Source organism: Botrytis porri, assembly GCF_014898465.1.
Source record: "Botrytis porri strain MUCL 3234 chromosome Unknown BPOR_010, whole genome shotgun sequence".
Taxonomy (NCBI): Eukaryota; Fungi; Ascomycota; class Leotiomycetes; order Helotiales; family Sclerotiniaceae; genus Botrytis; species Botrytis porri.
This window is the reverse complement of record NW_024066084.1, coordinates 586627-605564: the sequence shown is the minus strand read 5'-3', so window position 1 is coordinate 605564 and position 18938 is coordinate 586627. Positions and strand designations below refer to the sequence as shown.

At 42.0% G+C, this 18938-nt stretch overlaps 5 protein-coding genes across 5 annotated transcripts; 3 read left to right on the top strand and 2 right to left on the bottom strand.

The window, feature by feature from the left end:
* Positions 1–115: 115 nt before the first annotated feature.
* Positions 116–2697, top strand: EAF01_007644 (uncharacterized protein; the record flags this gene model as incomplete). The annotated part of the gene is made up of 8 exons (XM_038915900.1): positions 116–525; positions 998–1146; positions 1197–1393; positions 1451–1722; positions 1855–1980; positions 2035–2222; positions 2268–2530; positions 2578–2697. The coding sequence occupies 8 exons, from the start codon at positions 116–118 to the stop codon at positions 2695–2697; spliced, it is 1725 nt and encodes a 574-aa protein (XP_038768371.1).
* Positions 2698–3312: 615 nt separating this feature from the next.
* Positions 3313–4458, top strand: EAF01_007643 (uncharacterized protein; the record flags this gene model as incomplete). Its single annotated transcript, XM_038915899.1, has 1 exon — positions 3313–4458. One exon carries the CDS (start codon positions 3313–3315, stop codon positions 4456–4458), a length of 1146 nt encoding a protein of 381 aa, XP_038768370.1.
* Positions 4459–6242: 1784 nt separating this feature from the next.
* EAF01_007642 (uncharacterized protein) lies at positions 6243–7980 on the top strand. The gene is made up of 3 exons (XM_038915898.1): positions 6243–6879; positions 7275–7406; positions 7464–7980. The coding sequence occupies exons 1-2, from the start codon at positions 6434–6436 to the stop codon at positions 7303–7305; spliced, it is 477 nt and encodes a 158-aa protein (XP_038768369.1). The 5' UTR covers positions 6243–6433; the 3' UTR covers positions 7306–7406; positions 7464–7980.
* On the bottom strand, positions 7981–10013 carry EAF01_007641 (uncharacterized protein). Its single transcript, XM_038915897.1, has 2 exons — positions 9294–10013; positions 7981–9237 (listed from the first exon to the last, which is right to left on the bottom strand). Exons 1-2 carry the CDS (start codon positions 9538–9540, stop codon positions 8114–8116), a joined length of 1371 nt encoding a protein of 456 aa, XP_038768368.1. The 5' UTR covers positions 9541–10013; the 3' UTR covers positions 7981–8113.
* Positions 10014–12443: 2430 nt separating this feature from the next.
* On the bottom strand, positions 12444–14514 carry EAF01_007640 (uncharacterized protein; the record flags this gene model as incomplete). Its single annotated transcript, XM_038915896.1, has 3 exons — positions 12444–13598; positions 13667–14219; positions 14417–14514. The coding sequence occupies 3 exons, from the start codon at positions 14512–14514 to the stop codon at positions 12444–12446; spliced, it is 1806 nt and encodes a 601-aa protein (XP_038768367.1).
* Positions 14515–18938: the final 4424 nt, after the last annotated feature.

Below are 18938 nucleotides of genomic sequence, written 5' to 3'. Positions count from 1 at the left end.
CCTACTTGATAGATTCTCATCTCTTTTTTTCACCTTTTACTATGACAATTTCACATTCTATTGTTACTGTAATAGGTATAATTTCCAAAGTTCATACCCGGAATATCTAAGAATTATGCCTTCAGAAGAAACCACCCAAGCTCTTCCATTTGATCTTGATTCAATCTGCCTTACATCTCTGGAGAAAATTGGCGAAAGAATCTCTGGAGAGGCTCATCTCGTCAAGGCCTTTGGACGCGATGTCGCTGCGAAGACTATTCAGTCACCGAAACATGTGAGCGGTATTGACATGGAAGACATTGAGGAAACAATATCAAGCCTCTATCGAAAAATCACAGTGCTTCAGTACCTTGGCCGGCATCCTTACATTGTACAGCTCATTGCAGCCTATGAAAAACGCATCTGTTTAATTCCTCTTACCGTGCCGGTTCTTCTCTTTGAATACCGTTCTTTTGGTAAAGATGATAAGCGCCGTCTCCCATCTTCGCAAACCCTCTTTGAAAGTTCCTTTACATTGGTCTACATGTTCGAATCGTTCACTTTAGTATTTCTTTCTAAATACTTGTTACAATTCTATCTAAACTAAATCGTCTGAATATAGTATATCAAATCTGAAATCATTTTTATTATCGAAATCTTTTAAGTAATATTAGTTAAAAACGAAAGCGCGTCGCACACCTTGACAAATCCTGGAAAAGGCACACTCAGATAAACAGGGCTGGAGCATAAACTGTGATACCACTATGTTCTGTGATGTGCCTCGTTGTTACAGCTAATGCAACAACAATGGGGCACCACCAGTTGACGGAGGGAAATGAAGGCAATGACTGGACAATCATTGTCAGCTAGTATTTCTATATATCCTAACAGTCCTTCCAGACTATATGAAGATTTCGTTGTTGAAGCCTTATTAAGAAAATGCCTAATCATATTTTAAACCTTAGATTTGTGCTCGGCCGAATACCGTTTTACGAGATCCTAATAGTATTTCTCACAGTGGCGCTCATAGTCAATCGATATCTTGTATGGTCTCGTCTTCGCCATATTCCTGGACCACGATTGGCACCATTTTCAATTTATGGAAGCTCAAATCAGCATTATCCGGCAGAATGTCAGAAGCGTTGAATGATGTGTGCGAAACATATGGTTAGCATACCTTGATCTGACTCGAATGTGCCATGCTTATTCAGTCACAGGTTCATCGGCGCGTATTGGACCAAAAGATCTTATTTGTAGTGATCCTCATGTCATTCGACGTATGAGTACTGCAAAGTTAGGATATCTTCGATCGAAATTTTATAGTTCTTTCGCTTTCAACCCTGATCGAGATTCCATGATATCGACTACAGATGAGAAGGTTCATGCTGACTTGAAAATGAAGACTGCTGCGGGTGTAAGTATTCGTGTCAAAGAATCTGGTTATGGAAACTGTGTTGATTCATTTGATTAGTATTCGGGCAAAGGTTTTGAAAACCTTGAGCAATTAATCAATAGACAACTTGATGCATTCATTGATTTGATTGAGCAAAAATATCTTTCAACACCAACCGATTTCCGACCTTTTGACTTTGCTAAAAAGAGTCAATACTTCACATTGGACGCAATTACAGATGTAGCATTTGGAAAGCTATTTGGATGTATTGCTCAAGATGACGATATGTACGATTACATCAAAACAGTTGATCAACTACTACCCGCTGCAAAAATTGCAGGAGTCTTCTCGTAGTTGTTAAGTTTATCACGAAGTTTTATTCTCAAATCATTTCTACCTAGAGAATAAGCTAAGCTCGGTCTTGGAAAAATGATTCAGTATGGTTGTTACACCCACACAAGGAAAAAAGCTAACAACCAAAGAGTTGCAAAAGACATTGTTGCGAAGCGATTCGGAGAATCCAAAAGGGTCCAAAATGGAATGCTTGATTCTTTCATTGCCCACGGACTCACTCAGAAAGAAGGTAATTCCGAGACATTGCTTCAAGTGTTCGTTTCAACTATCTTCTCATTTTTCGGGCCTGGAAAGCTAATGCGACACAGAATCGCTGGTACGGATACGACTGCCACGGCAATTCGAGCCATGCTACTTTTTATTACAACTTCTCCAACTTGCCACACGGCCTTGCAAGCTGCTATGGACGAGGGCGTCAGAAATGGCAAAATATCTTCCCCGGTGACTGATACTGAAGCAAAAGCAATCCCTTACTTACAATCAGTTCTCAAGGAAGGTCTCTGAAAGTTTGCTGTAATTGCCGGTCTTCTACCAAAAACAGTACCTGAAGGCGGCGATATCATTAATGGCTTTATTGTCCCAGGTGAGACTGATATATCACTCAGTTCGATTACTATTACGAATTCGAAAGACACGTTTGGATCAGATGCAGATATTTTCAGGCCAGAAAGATGGCTCGAAGCTGACGACAATGAAAAACTAAGGAAAATGACTCTCGCAGCCGATTTAGTATTTGGATCTGGGACATGGTCTTGTTCCGGGAAGAACATAGCCATGATGGAGATGGGAAAGGTTCTTGTGGAAGTAAGTTTCTCTGACATTGGGAAATCTAACAAGCTGACACCAGAAAGTTATTGAGAAGATTTGATATATCCTTGGTGAATCCGACCAATCCGTGGAAATCGTTTAGTGCTGGAGCATACATAGAATCCGATCTATTCGTCCGGTTCGTCAAAAGAGCACATAGATAGATGAGACTAGAAACCTTGTGGATACTTCAGCGAGGTCCAAGATTCTAACTCAAGGTATCGTCGCAAATCTGACAAGGTTCACTTGGAAGCAATCATACATAAATATTGACATATTTATTTCTAGCAAGAAGTCTCTACATACCTAGGTACCAATTCACTTCTAAAGGATAGTCGAGACATCTGTTGTAGCGCGTGCTTGAGATTATGAAGTTGATTTTTATTTTTATTCTATCGATGACCGTACGAAGGTGAAGTCTTTCGAAATATCACATGACTGCACTTTTACCATTCTACATGTTTCGAATACATCAACAACTCAAATGACTAAATTACCACTCCTGTGATTCACAGCATGTGAATATGCGAGAATGATTCATAATACTCCATCAGTATTCTATTGTGTTAGTCACTTCGATGCAAAGCGAAACCGAATTTCTCTACCTGCAGCCGTACAAAGTAAACCTTCGAACCTCCTGGATAGATTTTTCCCATACCGAGTCTATCCATTTTATCCAACCGTACAAATTTTGCAACTCATGTTGGTTTTTGCGCTTTATTCTTCAATATCAGCATGGCATTTTTAAGTACTCACAAACAGCGCTCATTCTTCTCACCATGCAACAGTCTCCTAAATCCCCAAATGATTCCCTACACGATCAAAATCGCACCTCATCCTTCCACTCCCTCCTCAATTTCGCATCCTTAAGTCCTTTACGCACATTTTTAGCCCGCGCTCCCATTTCATCAAATAGCTCATCCGCCTCCTCAATCAGCACCCCAGCCCCTTGTATCCCTCAAATTCACCCTGGCGAGTACGAGACCTACAAATCCGTCAATAAACTCCTTTCAACATTTAAATCTCGTTCCATTGCTAAAGCCCGTCGGGCAAATGCCAAAGCCAAAGCACAGTTTCCTCATAATGAAGAGGAAGATACATATCGTAGTATCCACTGCGGCGATCAAAATTGTTGTTTTTCCTCGCCCTATTCATTTTATCGCACGCGTTCAAGCTTATCTTCATCTATTGCGCGATCTAAAAATCACCGATCACAATCTCGATCTCGATCCGTTTCGAATCCAAATTTACCGCTCGCGAGTTTGAAAGGCGATGAGAAGTCTCCATCCCCGCCGGTTTCATCATTATCCTTACATCCATCTCGCAGATCCCTTACTATTACTGGAAGTTCGAAACGGTCGGCTTCGCTTTTTTCGGGAAGTCCACCGCCATCGGGAAAATCGCTACGGCCTTTGTATGAATACCCTGAGCCGGTTGGATCGAGAAGTTCTAGTTGGTTGGATGGACAACTAGGTATGGAGATTGAAAGATCGAAGAGCGTGAGTTGGGCTCCAGATACGCCGGTCAATCGTCGAAGAAGCGACAGTCAGCATTATCGACCGAGTAGTTTATCTCTATTTTCATGGACGTCAGAGGACATCGAATTAGGCTTAATGAAAGAAAACATACCAGTGAAAGAGATAAGAGAAACAGAGATTGCTTATGAATGGGATGGAGCTTTTGGATGGACACAAGCTTGTAAGGAATGTGGGAGAGAAAGATGTGTCAAGTGCTCAGGGATTGTGATTGAACAAATTGTTGAGGAGGGAGAGACCGTCACTGGGAAGGAAGGGATGTTTAATATTTGTACGCCGTGTGTACATGGATTTTGTCCAGGGACAAAGATTTGGTTGAGAATTAGATGTAAGAAGTGTGGAGAAGTGGGATGTTTAGGGTGTAATAAGGTATTTGCGATGGAGGATTAGGGTGGTTGGAACATATCAATAATGAAAATGGAAATGAGTGGGTCGGACGAATGGTACTCAATAATCCAAAATACAATGCATTGATAAATCTTTCTGCTATTGTAATTAGACACTTGTGTATTTCCATTAGGTATTCTGTAGATCTGCGGACACGAAAATTTGAAATATTTGAAACTTTGCAATACAAAAATCTATGAATCCAGAGATCTTTATACAAAGCTCAAAGGATCAGTGAAATGACCATTCGAAGCAATTCAAACATTCTAATCATCAACTGTGATTGGAGGATGAGATACTCTAACCAGAACAAGGCTATGCTGGGCTTCCAACGTCATTGAAAGACACTCGATCGACTATTGAGTAGTATATTGATAAAACAGAATGAAATTCAGAGCAGGAACCGTGTCAATTTTTTGAATGAAAATCTTTGGAGGGCAGGTTCTAGCCATGCCGATGACCATCTACCGTTCTCTGCATATCTTTTCGTGCCCCCTGTCTCTCTGATCAATGATTCTTGAACTTAAAAAAAAAAACGGCTTCAGACTCATTCATGATAGAATTTTACAGATACCCACACTAGGGGGCGAAAAGCAAGAAATGAATGCACATAAGGGCAGCCATAATCATACTTCAACAATAAGGTCTTCATATATCGGCTTGCTTGCTTGAACAAGCTATGTAGATTGCAGTATCGTATTTCCGCGAAAGAAAAAGGGATCAGGTGATAGACGTGATTTTTATGACAAGCACGACTACTTTCTGATTCTTAATCAAAACAAGAACACCAATTCTGTTCCTTTAGTGTTCATGTAACTTATCGCTCTCGCTCGCCACATATCGCACGTGGACCACGAATTTATCCTCGAGGCCACCCTCAAGTACAGCATTTTACTAACCACATGACACATGCCAGAATGGAATGGGGGATCAACAGACGACCAGCTATGCAACCTAGGACTGGACCGGTCAGGCACATGTATGAGGATTGTTACCTTTTTACTCTGTAGAGATCTAACAACAGGCTCTTAGGGAATCTGTGAGCATCCCTTGAGGTTGGAGTCTGAGATGGTAGGTCCAGGGTAATGGATGAAATATGGGTAGAGGTCTAACTCTGATGGAAGATGGAAGAGTCAACCGTCTTTTTCCGTTTCAATCAAAAGATGCTTTGAGGTATGAGTTGAGTTTACTGTGACAACTGGGCGAACTGAATCGATAACCGCATTGCTTCAGAAATCTTGCAAACGAGGATGTAATTCTCGATTCAGACCGTAGCCTGAGTTTGAGAAATGGGAAGATGTAAAATAATTATGACAAAAGGGCAATATCATGGCCCAGCTGCAACAAACATTTCAATACAATTTCCAGTAATTGAAAAGGTTCGACTTGCTAGCTTTGCATCTCTGATGTCGTGAGTTTTTGCCATCTTTCGCGACCGGCCCTTGCGGTACATAGGATGACGCGCAGATGATGCTTGTTCTACATCTTGTATGCATACCAGGTATAACAAGAGGTGTATGCTGAGTATGAAAATGGGGAAAAAGAGTGTCTAAACAATTCAACAGCGAAGATTAACCCAAAATACTAAGGCCAGGCCAAGAATGTTCTTACCACGTAAAGATGTTAAGTTATCGGATAAACCCCAGATCAAAGTCAAAAGTCCAAAGAAAATAATCCGTGCGCTGGATTGACACGTGATCCAATCCTCAGGTTCATAGATTTCCCCCAGATTGTTGTTGAATCAACGACAAACATCAAACCATGACAGCTTTATGAATACTTAACAACTCTCTTTGGCCTCTTCTTCTCTTTCATCTGTATCTCATGGCTTCACAGGTAAGTCTCTCATCATTAACGTGGGGCTGCTACGAAAGTAACCATCACATGGCGAAATCATGGTCCCTCATGGTAGTGAGAGTTCCTACACAATCTCCATATATCTCTTTCACCACCATCTTCATCTATCTTTTGTACATCTATGTATGATAATTATCACATTCTCTATCATTCTAGTAAGTTTAAAAGCTACCCAGTCAAGTATTGCTGTTGCTTTTCCACTTCTTCTCTCCTCTTTGAACTCTCATCTTTCCAGATTCACACAAGCCTCGCTTCGGCTACCAGTCATCATCAAGGATTCCAATCAAGTAAAGAACGGCTACATACCTTCTATCTTATTACTGTCACTTTTCAAATCAACGCGCCTTCTTTCTGTCAAACATCAACATACAAACTCATAATTCAAAAAACATCAAAACTTACATCTCACACATCAACTTCTACCTCAACATTTAGGTTTATTCTCAATATTTTACAATGGCCGGCGGAAAAGGAAAATCTTCCGGTGGAAAGTCATCTGCTGGAGGCAAGGTTGGCGCAGATGGAAACAAGAAGCAACAAAGTCATTCAAGTAAAGCCGGTCTTCAGGTTAGTATTGCGCAAACTTTGTATTTCTTTTTTCTTTGCTTCTATGAAATGTTGTGGTTCGATTCGGAGGGGGACGGAAACTACGATTTTTACAATAGCTACACCCCACCAAGTCGCGTCAACTTTCGATCTGCGAACAATCCCTTGGAACAATTACAGACCGTCGCGATACACATTAAACTCGATGACCACGAACTCCTTTCCATGACTCAACTATTTGTCCAAAGCCTCGTCGAGGAGGTCTTTTCGACGCGCACCGAATATCAACAAGATGTGCATACGCGAGATAAATTTTCTCATCCTAGGAAAACCTCGATTTCGGAATACCTCTTTCTTTGCTTCGAATTGCGCAACAATTGTTAGATTTATTATATGCTGACAAATTTTGAATGCAGTTTCCTTGCGGTCGTGTCAAGCGTTTCTTGAAGAACAACACCCAGAACAAGATGCGCGTGGGAGCAAAGGCAGCAGTTTATGTTACAGCGGTCTTAGAATACCTAACTGCTGAAGTACTTGAGCTCGCAGGAGTAAGCTACATCTATACCCCACGACTGCATAAAAAAAGCATCCACTGATCAATTTAGAACGCTGCCAAGGATCTTAAAGTCAAGCGTATCACACCCCGCCATCTACAACTTGCCATTCGCGGTGACGAAGAACTCGATACACTCATTCGCGCGACTATCGCTTTCGGAGGTGTGCTACCACACATAAACCGCGCGTTACTTTTGAAGGTAGAACAGAAGAAGAAGAAGACTATCGAGTCCGCATGATTATCGCAAACAAACACGTCTACGATTGATTTTACGCACTCCGATTTTTTTGCGCTATTTCCTTCTTCTCTTTCTAAGGGTTCAGAGTTTGATGGTGTCTTGGGGATATCTTCTTTTTGCTTGGTTTCATAATGGAATTGATTACTTATCATGGATCGGACTATGAGATAGGATTATAAAAGGCTACATGCGTTGATCCATGAATGAGGCACAATTCGGTACGACTTCTCTCCGGATTGTTGTGGACCTCAAGCCGATGTACTATTATCGATTTTGAATGAGATCGGATATTACTTCAACTTCACAATAGTAAATGTGATGTCCAAAATGATTATGCGGTACCTTGGATACCAACCCAATGCTAAATGTTATACATTCCGGCAATTCGCAATCTCCACTTCCTCGAAGAACCTCCCAGTTGCAGGTCTATCAAATTACTCGAATCAAACCCATGTGGACCATTATCGAATATGCTTCCTCCTCTGTTCATCCCAGGGAGTGACCTCATCAAGATCATCCTCATCATCACTATCCTCTACTGTATAAAGCATCTTCAACGGACTACTAGGTGGACTTTCAATCTCTACACTAGCTCTCCGACTTTTGCTTCCTTCTCCTTCTCTCACCCTGAGCCCCCCCAAATCTCCATCCACCACCTCTCCTACCATCTTTCCATACTGCACCTCTGATAACCTCAATCCCGTGAGCTGTTCAATCTTCGCTATACTTTTCCGTTTCTTCACCCGTATGAATTCCCTTACATATCCCTTTTCATCCTCTTCCGTTTCTTCTTCTCCTGCTAGATCGTCTAGTTCTGGAGGATACGGGACTCCCAAGCCATCTTTCGATTCCTGTCTTTCATTTTCACGTTCTTTTCCTTTCGGACTCGTAGATCCACTGCCGCCATAATATATATCTGCAAAGGCGGTATGACTTGTTAGAGGGCTAACAATAAATTGCGCCTCGTGTTCTAATCCGCGTTTCTCCGCTTCCAAATTCCTGCGTCGTTCGCGCTCAACAGTTAAACTTAAATCGGGAGAGGTGATATCGGGCGTCAGATTTGAGGAACTATGGAATTCGCCATGAGCACGAGTAGCTGGTGGTGTAGTAGCTGCTATATCAAAAATCAACTGTTGATCTTCTCGTTCATCATCTATGCGCTGACGTTCCTCGGCACTAATGGGAGAAATGGGGAAAATTAGCTCCGGCTCGCTTGTTTGTCGCGTTTTGGGAGTTACTGCCGATCGTAAGTGTAGAGTTTGACATTCTGAGGGGAAATCGCAGTCGCGGTAACAATCTTTGCCTATTTTTAATGGAGGGATGAAGAGTGGGTTGTTCAGAGAACGAGATTCGGTTTTCAGGAGAGAGATTTCTCGTCGCCAGTGGTTGTAATGTTCCCAACCTGTGTAGTCAAATTCGGCGCGACAGCCACGGGGTTGGCGACGACGTTTCTTCTTCTTTTTGGGGGGGACCAGGGAGGGAAGGGAGCCAGTGGAGGGCGATGGAGACACGGGAGACACGGGAGAGGCAGTTTGTGGGGATGGGGGTGGAGTGGGCATAGAACAGAAGTAGTGGCCGTCTTCGACTATAGAGTTCGCTATTAGTAAATGCCATGCATGAGGGGAAATGAGGAGATCTTACGGCAACGACGAGTGACACCAAGACGATAGACGGAGTGACATATGTGACAGCGCCAAATCCATGGGTATGGTATAGGAGGTGGGGGTTTGTGAAGATGTGGCGAGATGGGTGGGCTGGGTAGCAGGCTGCGTTGGTGGAGTCGTCGGGGTGGGGTTAAGGGGGAAAGGGGTGAGGGATGGGATGTTGCATGTTTGAGAAGAGAAGGATAGCTGGGTACAGTTATGTATTGTGGTCGGCGATCCATCATACCTTATTATGGTATCGTCGTTGCAGTGGTTGATCAATGATAACTTGTTGATGCGCAAATCTCTTGAGAAATGGGATAGAATAGGTGTTGATGTCCGACGGGATATTTCTTTGTTCGTTACTGGGAAACTATTTCAACAATGTACTCGCTCTTGTGTATTGAAAAAAACTCATCCAACGCCAGCGCGATTTTGCCGATGTCAAGAAGTCAAGAAGTAAATGACGAAGCTTTAAGGATTCCAAGTATGATTTCGATGTTCTTCTCACGAAACTTTCCAGGCCTTCAGTCACACATTCCGTGGCTGTGGCGGCAATTATTTGAAAGTAGACTCGTATTTGAATAACCTGAGGCTCCAGCCACAATGTCAATAGCAAGGTTCAAAAAGGACAATCCACTCAAATGGTGATCCTACTTTGCTAATCAAAAATATGAGATGGAATGACAAGAGAATTGAGAAAAAAAAACAAGCAATCGAATAAGAAACGAAAACCTCTATAGATGAGCAATTAAAGATTTACTTTCTTAAATTGTCTCATTCTCAGCTATTTTGTTAGGTTCACCATCTGCTGTTGAGACGTCTTTGTTTGGGAGGCGTGATCTTTCTTTCACAGAATTATTCCGTCTAACTAGATTAGAGGCGTGTGTAATGTATCATTGATAGATAAGCAACAAAGGAATAAATAGTATTGTAATGAGAATGATTTGAAATGACGTTTCAAAATCATATGAAAGTTGTCAATTTATTGAGACTTCCGATCGACAACCCATCGGCTGTTACGCGATATGTAAGATGGTTTAAGCGCTGCCAATTGCGATGGATAGTTGTTATGTGGGTTAAACTAGACTTTTCGGGCAACTGTCTTCTGAACTATATTTCTGGTGGCTCGATATTCAAATTCACGTGTTTGAACATTGGTGTTGAGTTTCCGACATTCAAAGTCCCTAGATACAAAATAGATGTAGACTCCCTAATCTGGTTTGAGTTTCAAGATTCTGCGATCCTATTGGGTCGCTTTCTGGTTGTTGGTGGTCAACCGCCAAGTGTCGGGTGGCCGATAGTTCTCAGCCAGCACCCTTCAAGGTTACGGCGAGTGTTGAGAAATCACGCATCCCGGAAATACAACATCGGGGTTGACATGGCCTTGACGTCGATATTCTCGATAAATAGGTGCTTTATCACTATGATCGACATGTCAGTACGAGTTCTTAAACACTGCACATGATCTATCGTGTGCTATAGATTGATCAATGTCGGTGTTTCGAAGGTATAATCTGTGTGATGTATGATAGGGGAAGTCGTGTCTTCCTATGCGTTCTTTCTCAGTCCATGAACGAACCATCTATGTGTAGGCTATGGGCTTTACCGTTTTGTGATGAACAAAGTCATCAAGCATTAAAGCCTTAGAAGTGTAATTTCTCCAGCGCTGCAAATCTCGGTTTCTAAAAACCTAAAAGAAGTTCCAGCGTATGAGGGTCACTCTCCAGCCATATTGCTGAATTCATTTCAGTAATTATACCACCAACGAGTGATAGCTTAGGATAGATTTGAGAGATATAGCAAGGGTTCCTACAGATATGTCGTGCTTGAAAACTTTCATGTGGGTTATAAATGGACATGCGAGTCAAGAAAATAGCATTTCCATGTGTTTGCGATCTCCAGAGGTATAGTTTGACAGGTTGGAACTAAATATACGATTTTCGAGATCAATGTAGACTCTTAGAATTCGGATATTTAAGGCTGAGCAGTTCCTGAAGTGACGTTGTGGTTGGCACAAGGAGTTCATGGACGCATTTGAGGCATGAACCATTCGTTGAAGCACTTTCAGAAATGATGAATCGACATCATTCTGTTTGCATATCCAAGTAATCGATGTTTGAATCGTCAAAATCATGTAGTTTCGAGAATCCAATCTTTCAGTGAAATCGGAATGTGAGTGATAGTATGAGAACACTAGTAAAGGATAATGTATATTTCAACATTTGGGTTGATAAAAGACCTGCTGGACCATCCAACTTGATTACAAGCCAAGTTAATGATTACATAATATTACCACGTGATGCGTAGCAATAGTTCAATCATGATTCTCGATTTCTCATGACGCGGGTACATCACCCTCGTCAATATTTTTATCATTCATCAATTATCAATTGAGTCTTATCGTCTTCAAAACCTAATTGGCGAATTGAGGCTCATGTTATAATCATCAACAGTCTTCGAAATCTTATCTTCCAATATATATTCAAATTCGGAGACACGACCTCGTCTGCCGGACAAAACAGAAAGAGACTGGATGATCTATAACAATGAGGCCGATCGTCCCATAACGATATGCTGAGATGTCTCGTTGCAAGCAGCAGTCATGCAGGCTTATATTCACCCTTGTTACATTTACGTACGTATCCCCTTGCTTGTCAGAGTAGCATTAGTTGAGATGTCTATGACTAGCTTTTACTGATAGCTCATATTTACAAGGTACTTGATTGTTTCGTATGAGGCCATATACAGTAAACAGGCATCATTCAATCTGTATGGCTGCGGTACTATCATACTCCTGTGCGGCCCTGCATCCAAATTTCACCGTGATTGGGATACACCACGTCTGCCAATGACTCTAAGTGCGGGGATCCGTGAGTTCTGGTGTGTAGTCACCGCATACTGAAGCCACTTGAAGATCTGAATTCCAGGACTTTCATATGGAGTATTTTAGGATATACTGGATTGATTTGGTCTTGTCCTCACAAAGCCCCACCTTTTTCAGATCAATGGATACACATTGGAACGGCGATGTCTTTATGCATTATCTAGATACTTTCTACAGTTCATTACGCTACTCGATCATCCATTCCTGCTGTAGGAACACGATCGATATTAAGATATTGCCGCATCTAGCCCTGCGCCAGCTTTATGACGATTCTGATTTGATACCAACTCTCCATGCTGAATCGAAGGAGTGTTCCCTGTTTCTCCCAATATTGTTAATATCATGAACCTGAAAAGACGAATCTGTCGATACGCTCGGTGTTCTGAAAGTCTCAGGCGGGGTATTGCGTTCATGGATTTGAATCCATTCGCCGCTCTCATAGGTAGAGAAAGTCCTATATCCAAGCCACGCTCTTCTTCCATTATAACCTTCAAATTCGAATTTCATATCGATGTTTCGTAGACGATTTGACTCTGGGACTATTGCTATCATTTCGCCCAGTCCACTTTCCTCAATTTCTCGGATTCTCTCGGCCACTTTTGCAGTCAACAAACTGTTCCAGAGACCTTCCTGCCTATCAGCCTGGTTTAGTAACAGGATAGCTTTGTTTCTTATCCGTCTATGTCGACATTTCGTGGCTACTAGGAACAAGGGCTGTATTATTTCGTTGTCTAGTGTGAAACTCGCGGCTTTACGACAACTCATCTGAATATTTGGAGGGTGGATAATCTCGGATGCCCAATTTACCATTGCCTCGAATTCCAAATGAAAATCATCCCAAAGTAGCTCACTCGATTCGTTAAACTTTGCAGAATGTGTTGTGGAGGTCGTGACCAATACTTGAGTCATAGTTTTGTGCAGGCGGAGAAGGTCCCTCGCCCTCATTTCCATTGAATTGACTTTCTCAATATCACCTCGCTCGGTTGACGTGCTTGAAAATGATTCAAACGCTCGGTTCCAATTCTCGAGATGAGCCAACAACTGAAATTTGGTTTCCTGGCTGGTAGAGAGAGGAAGGGGGACGCCATTATACATGGAACAAGATAAGAGATTTCTAGCGCTATATGTCCAGATTGATTCCATTGCCTCTCGCGCTTGTTCAATGTTCAGAAACCTGTCCGGAATAGAATTCGGTGAAGAGCCAGATTCGCCGTCAATTATGCGTGCCCTGGAAGTTAAAACCGAGGCTTGTGTATCTAATCTGCCGAATAGCATACGGAATATTGAGACGGGAGTGTAGTCCTCAGGCAAATCATGTGAAGCAGGAGTCGAGTGTCCGGAGACTTGTAGCTCTGAAAATATCTTTACTCCGCCGTCGATATGCGCCAGAGCAGAGTCGTGATGCCCTCTTAAGGTCTTCATATGCATCATAAGTTGGGATTCAAAAATTCAAACGAATCGACGGAAATCACAAAGACACTTACCTCGAAGCATATAAATAGTATGCAGGTTGTTAACGCAACGTTTGCCGACTTACATGTATGCTTGGACATGTTCGGTTGCACCAGACAGTTTATTGCCTTCACATATTGACGCACGGCAAAGGAGTTCTCCTCAGCATCTTCCCTTACTTTGGAGATAAATCCATCTTCCAACTCAAACCTCTCATGCAGAGACCCGAGCGCAATAGCTGCATGTCGTACAGCCGGCTCACGATGTGAGGCTTGCAGAACGAAACAATTCCAAAACTTCGAGTCAAAACAACCGCTTAGCTGAGGCGCAGTTTGTTTGTGGAAAAAGTGGAAAGAATGCTGTTCCTGGTCACTGACAGCTAGCGATGGAGACAAGAAGTCGGGAATTATTGTAGGTAGTTGATATATGGCGCATCTGGAAGATTTTGGGACGACTGAAGACGAAATCGCACTAGGCTTGGGGTTTGGACTAGGCGTGCAATGAGCATAGCCGTCACATTGACGTCCTGTTGCGGCACATTTCCTACATCCGGGTCTCCCTTCGTCGCATTTTACATGGCGAACCCTACAAGACGGATGTCAGTTGACAGGTTCGCGCACAAAATCCGGCTTCAACGGTGTTGTTCAAAAGAAATTCGGAAAATAGACGGCTCTACCATTGATGATGTATCATTAAGTGAGAACCTAACTATAAAAAAAAGTATTTTGGCATCTCCAGAATTGATCGATATCAAGAAAGTAGAATGTGAAATATGGACTCACTTGCAAGTTTTGCAACCCGTCTTGGCTCTTGTACTGAATGCTCGAGAGCGTTTAGGAACTTCCTTCTGTATAACTTGCTTTGTCGAAGCTCCAACCATGTTGAAAGAGCGTAGCGGATGTTGATGACTAGATAATTGAGATGATTCTTTATACACTTTCACAATTCTCACACATTCATGTGTTACGGTAAAGGATTTATATTCAACCAACCAGTCCTGATAATGGTTTGATATGAAGGATTTCGATGATAGTGTGCTGGCTGGCTAGGCTTATGAGCAAAATGGGAGATGGACTTTCCCGCAGACAATTGATTCAGCGATTCATATACTATTTACCTTATGCTTAAATGTGGCCAGGTCAAGCTATAAATGATCCACTCGATTCATTTACTGACCGGTCGCCCTATATGACTATGACCGGATGGCGAAGTATCCATAAGCCAGATTTTTTGGAATTTAAGATCATAGTATTGGACTCCATACTGCGCTGGTCTTGGAGATACCGGGATTACTGGACGCATAAGGAACAGGCATTCTTGACAAGCATAGCAGGGTCCACCACCCCTCGCCGTCTCCGTGGAAGATGAGCGAGCTGGCCAATCAGATTCACAGTGAGCTAACCCAAGAACCAAACTTCATAATTACTGGGAGAAGCTTAGGGTTTTGAGAAACAATAAAGATTGAAAATTGTAAGATATCAACGGACCATTTTGGTGAACGGAACTTGCCTCCTTCATTTGAATTCCCGACTAACATAAGTAGCGAGATTCTTCAAACGTTCCCTTTGCCGCTATACTTACTATCACTAAACTGTATTTCTACTTAATGTAGAAACCTATCCGAGATGCAGGGCAACACGCATACAATAATCGGATTATATTTGTCTCCATCTTTCCGGGCTATACTATCACGTCTTTCTCTAGCCCCTTGATTTCCGCCAATCAATTTACAACGTCAACTCCAAAGCCAATGAAATGCGTCATACACATGGAGTATTGTTAAGCCGTATTACAACCCATTTTTGGATGACCTAAGAATGGATATATGAACGCTTTACTTCGGATTGATATTGTTGTTCTTCCTGCAACTCATTAGCTATGTCAGCCACATGATGACGGCTCGGATCATCTGCGAACGTTGAATCGCCTCCTGAAGTTTACTCCAAGAACGATATCCACAAATCCGTCCAACCATTCCAAAGATGAATGAACTTTGAACCCAGGGTTTTGCACCTAGCTATTTATCTGACTGATGGCCAAGGCTCAGATCCACAAACCTCACGTACTTGTGCCAGAATCTGTTTATCTTATCGCTAGGCGCCCCATCAAAACTAAATTTGGTTCGAATTGACAGGCGCCATGATATCGACACTTTGGGAGTTTATTAGCGGTAGCAAAAAGCTTAATTGGGATAAATGCACAATACAGTAAGCAATGGTCACAATTGGCTAAAGATGTACAAGAAAATGTCGGGTGTAACCAACCATCACTTTGTATATCATCCAAAATAATTCTCTCGCTTCACATTACTGGTATGAGCTTTGTATACCTTGCTCCTCCCTACACTAACATTCGGGACAAGATAGATCAATCGAAAGTCCACGAATAGTCCGAGGCTCAGCATAATGCAGAATTTATAGAAGTCTAGCTTAATCTTTTTAAATCACAAAGAAAATAAAGATGATTTTGTGGATGGGGTATACAATCGCCGTCAAGAAGAGCTCTTGGTGGCTCTTACAGTCTTTCGAGAACCAGCAACTTATTGTTTTACCATATCGATGAGCCTGGCCTCTATCTCAGTTCAACCGCCACTTACGCAGAATCGTCATAGGTTCCTGACGTCGCAAATTCATGGTAACACAGTGCAAGATGTTTAGCCACGCAGTAAGCACTGTATTTTCTGGGGCGTACACGTTGACATCGCCAAGTATTTCCCATAAGGAGTAAACATCCACTGCTGATATCTATTTGATCATTTCTAGTACAATGATTTAATTATGACTGAACGTTCGTCACCATTGAAGCATTTACCAGAGTCATATACATGCAACACAGGGCCAAATTCGTTTAATATCTTGGCATAATCCTCTAAATTTCGTTGCAAATAGTGTTGCACGATTTGAATCGCAAGCGGGAACCACAAGCGATTGAAGATGATTCCCAACCGCCATTATCCCCCATGTTACACAATTAAATGCGGGGGAACTAATTAATTAACATTTCATTGACTTTTGGGTGTTCAGCCACCGTGATATCTTCCGGGAATCAAATACGAGGCATGGGGTATTAAGGTTAATCATAAAATTCTGGCAATATGCTTGAAACGACAATTTTGTTGAAAACCACTTCTATATTTGTCCAGACCTTATCAATTACCTTGCAGAAACTGGTTTCATTCGGAACATTCAAATCTACATCAATTCGTGGATCTTGACATTGGTAAAGGAGCTTGCCATGTCAGATCAAGTCAGCAATACAGGTTGTGGATCTACGTATGTACGAGAGATATGACAGTGCGAAGCTTGTAAGCCCCCGTAAGGAGCCTGCGAATTATTTGTTCAAAATACGATATCCCAATTGGGAGAGCACGAGAACTCGCCTCAGATTCACAGAAGTTCATGATGAAAGGATAATAAATTGAATCCTATATATCATTAACCTACTCTTCGTTCTCTAAACTTCTAGAAAGATGGCTCGAATTATTGGTCCGCAAAGTTACACATAATCCTGTCATTCGATAACTTTGATATTTAGTTAAATTCTTTGCCTCCGCAATGACTGAGAGATCCGCCGGTCCAAATTTGGATATCTTAGGTCGGTGCCTAGTCCTGATGCATTCAAATTTCCACAAGTCAACCTCACAGTAATGAAATCGAGCAGAGCACGACGAAAGATGACAGATATTTCATCTTTAAAATCCCACGCTTTTATCTCGTTGACACCTTTAACTATCCGGATTCAGGTCCTGGCTCTAGTCCACATCTTCACATCGGCGAATATCGCAACAGCCTCTTAGAATTTGATGAGCTACATACGTGCTGATTTCCTACGAGAACTTCGCCGTATCAGCTGTATACATAATCTCCTGGGTTGAGACGGCGATGGAAAGGCAGATTCGAGTAGATTGATGACATGCTGATGTTCATTCGCGTACTTAATCTTCTTTGGGAAGTACCGTTCATACCAATTATATGAATTCTTTACGAATAGCTGTTTGAAATCGATGTTTGCATCTACTTCTGGTATTTCCATGGAGAAACAGACAGAGGCGACATAAACATCGTGGGATTGGAAATATGATGGGCATGAGTATCATGAGTGATTAAGGTCGCTACGATATCATATCGTCATCGTGAACACCAGATCATTTTCCATACTCCTCGACGATCTAGTAGTCGTCAAAAAATCCTCCATTTTCATCTGATTTTTTGATCAACGAAGAGATGACGATGTCAAGATAAAGAGAGTAGAAGCCAATGATCAAATCAAACCATCAACCGCGCTTACAGCTTCACTAATCAATACTCTTTGGTCAGGAAAGAAGCAATACTGTGTCTTCTCCAAGAAAAAATACCCTCATTTACAGTGTATCAATTCTTCACGAATCTACAGATCTTGGCATTCCGGTCCCTCGAATCACCGATTCTTAAAGATATCTATCTAAGGTGGCCATCATTTACATTCTTGACGAATCATTACGAATATTCAACGCGGTGGAATCACTTAGAACTGCAAATGTGTTCTGTTATGTCACTAGTTCCTACTCACCTAGGTACTTTTAACAACTCACCAAACAAACCTCGACATATGCTACTCGAGTAGACAGACACAACAAGAATATCTCTATGAAATCTCAAAATAACTTTCGACACGACTAATCATCCATTCCACCAAAAAGCGAGATCGGGTCTCTCATCAAGAAGAAGCAATCAAGAACAATACTCCGCTTGCTTGATTGCTTCCTTCCTTCCTTCCCCTCATCTATTTGTTCCCTAAAAAGATCAATCAGACCTACATCTCTTTCGCAAACACAGCCTCTCTTCTTCTCCTCAACCGAGCTTTGAAGCAATACTCGACTGTGATGGTTAACAATACACATGTGTAACTACACGTATATACCGACATCTCTACGCGAACATCCAAGAACTACATCCAAGACCACAAATCACAAACCCAAATCATCGACATCCAACCACCAAATTTTTATCCCTCAAAACTCCACACCTCAGACCTCGTGCTACCCCCCCTCTCTCTCTCTCAAATCTCAGATTAGCAATTGTCTAAAGACTCATGTACTCATATGACTGACTACTTTTATTTGTCTATCATCCATCCATCCATCCATCCGTCCATCCATCCATCAGTATACACACATCCCTTCGTCCCTCCGTCCTCCCCATCTCAAAGTAAGTATGTACCTTTTAATTTCATTTCCCGTCTCTTCCCTCCTCCCTCCTACTCCCCGAAAAAACGGATGGGGCAAAGGGGGGTGGGGAATAATTAACTAATCTCATCCCTAAATAT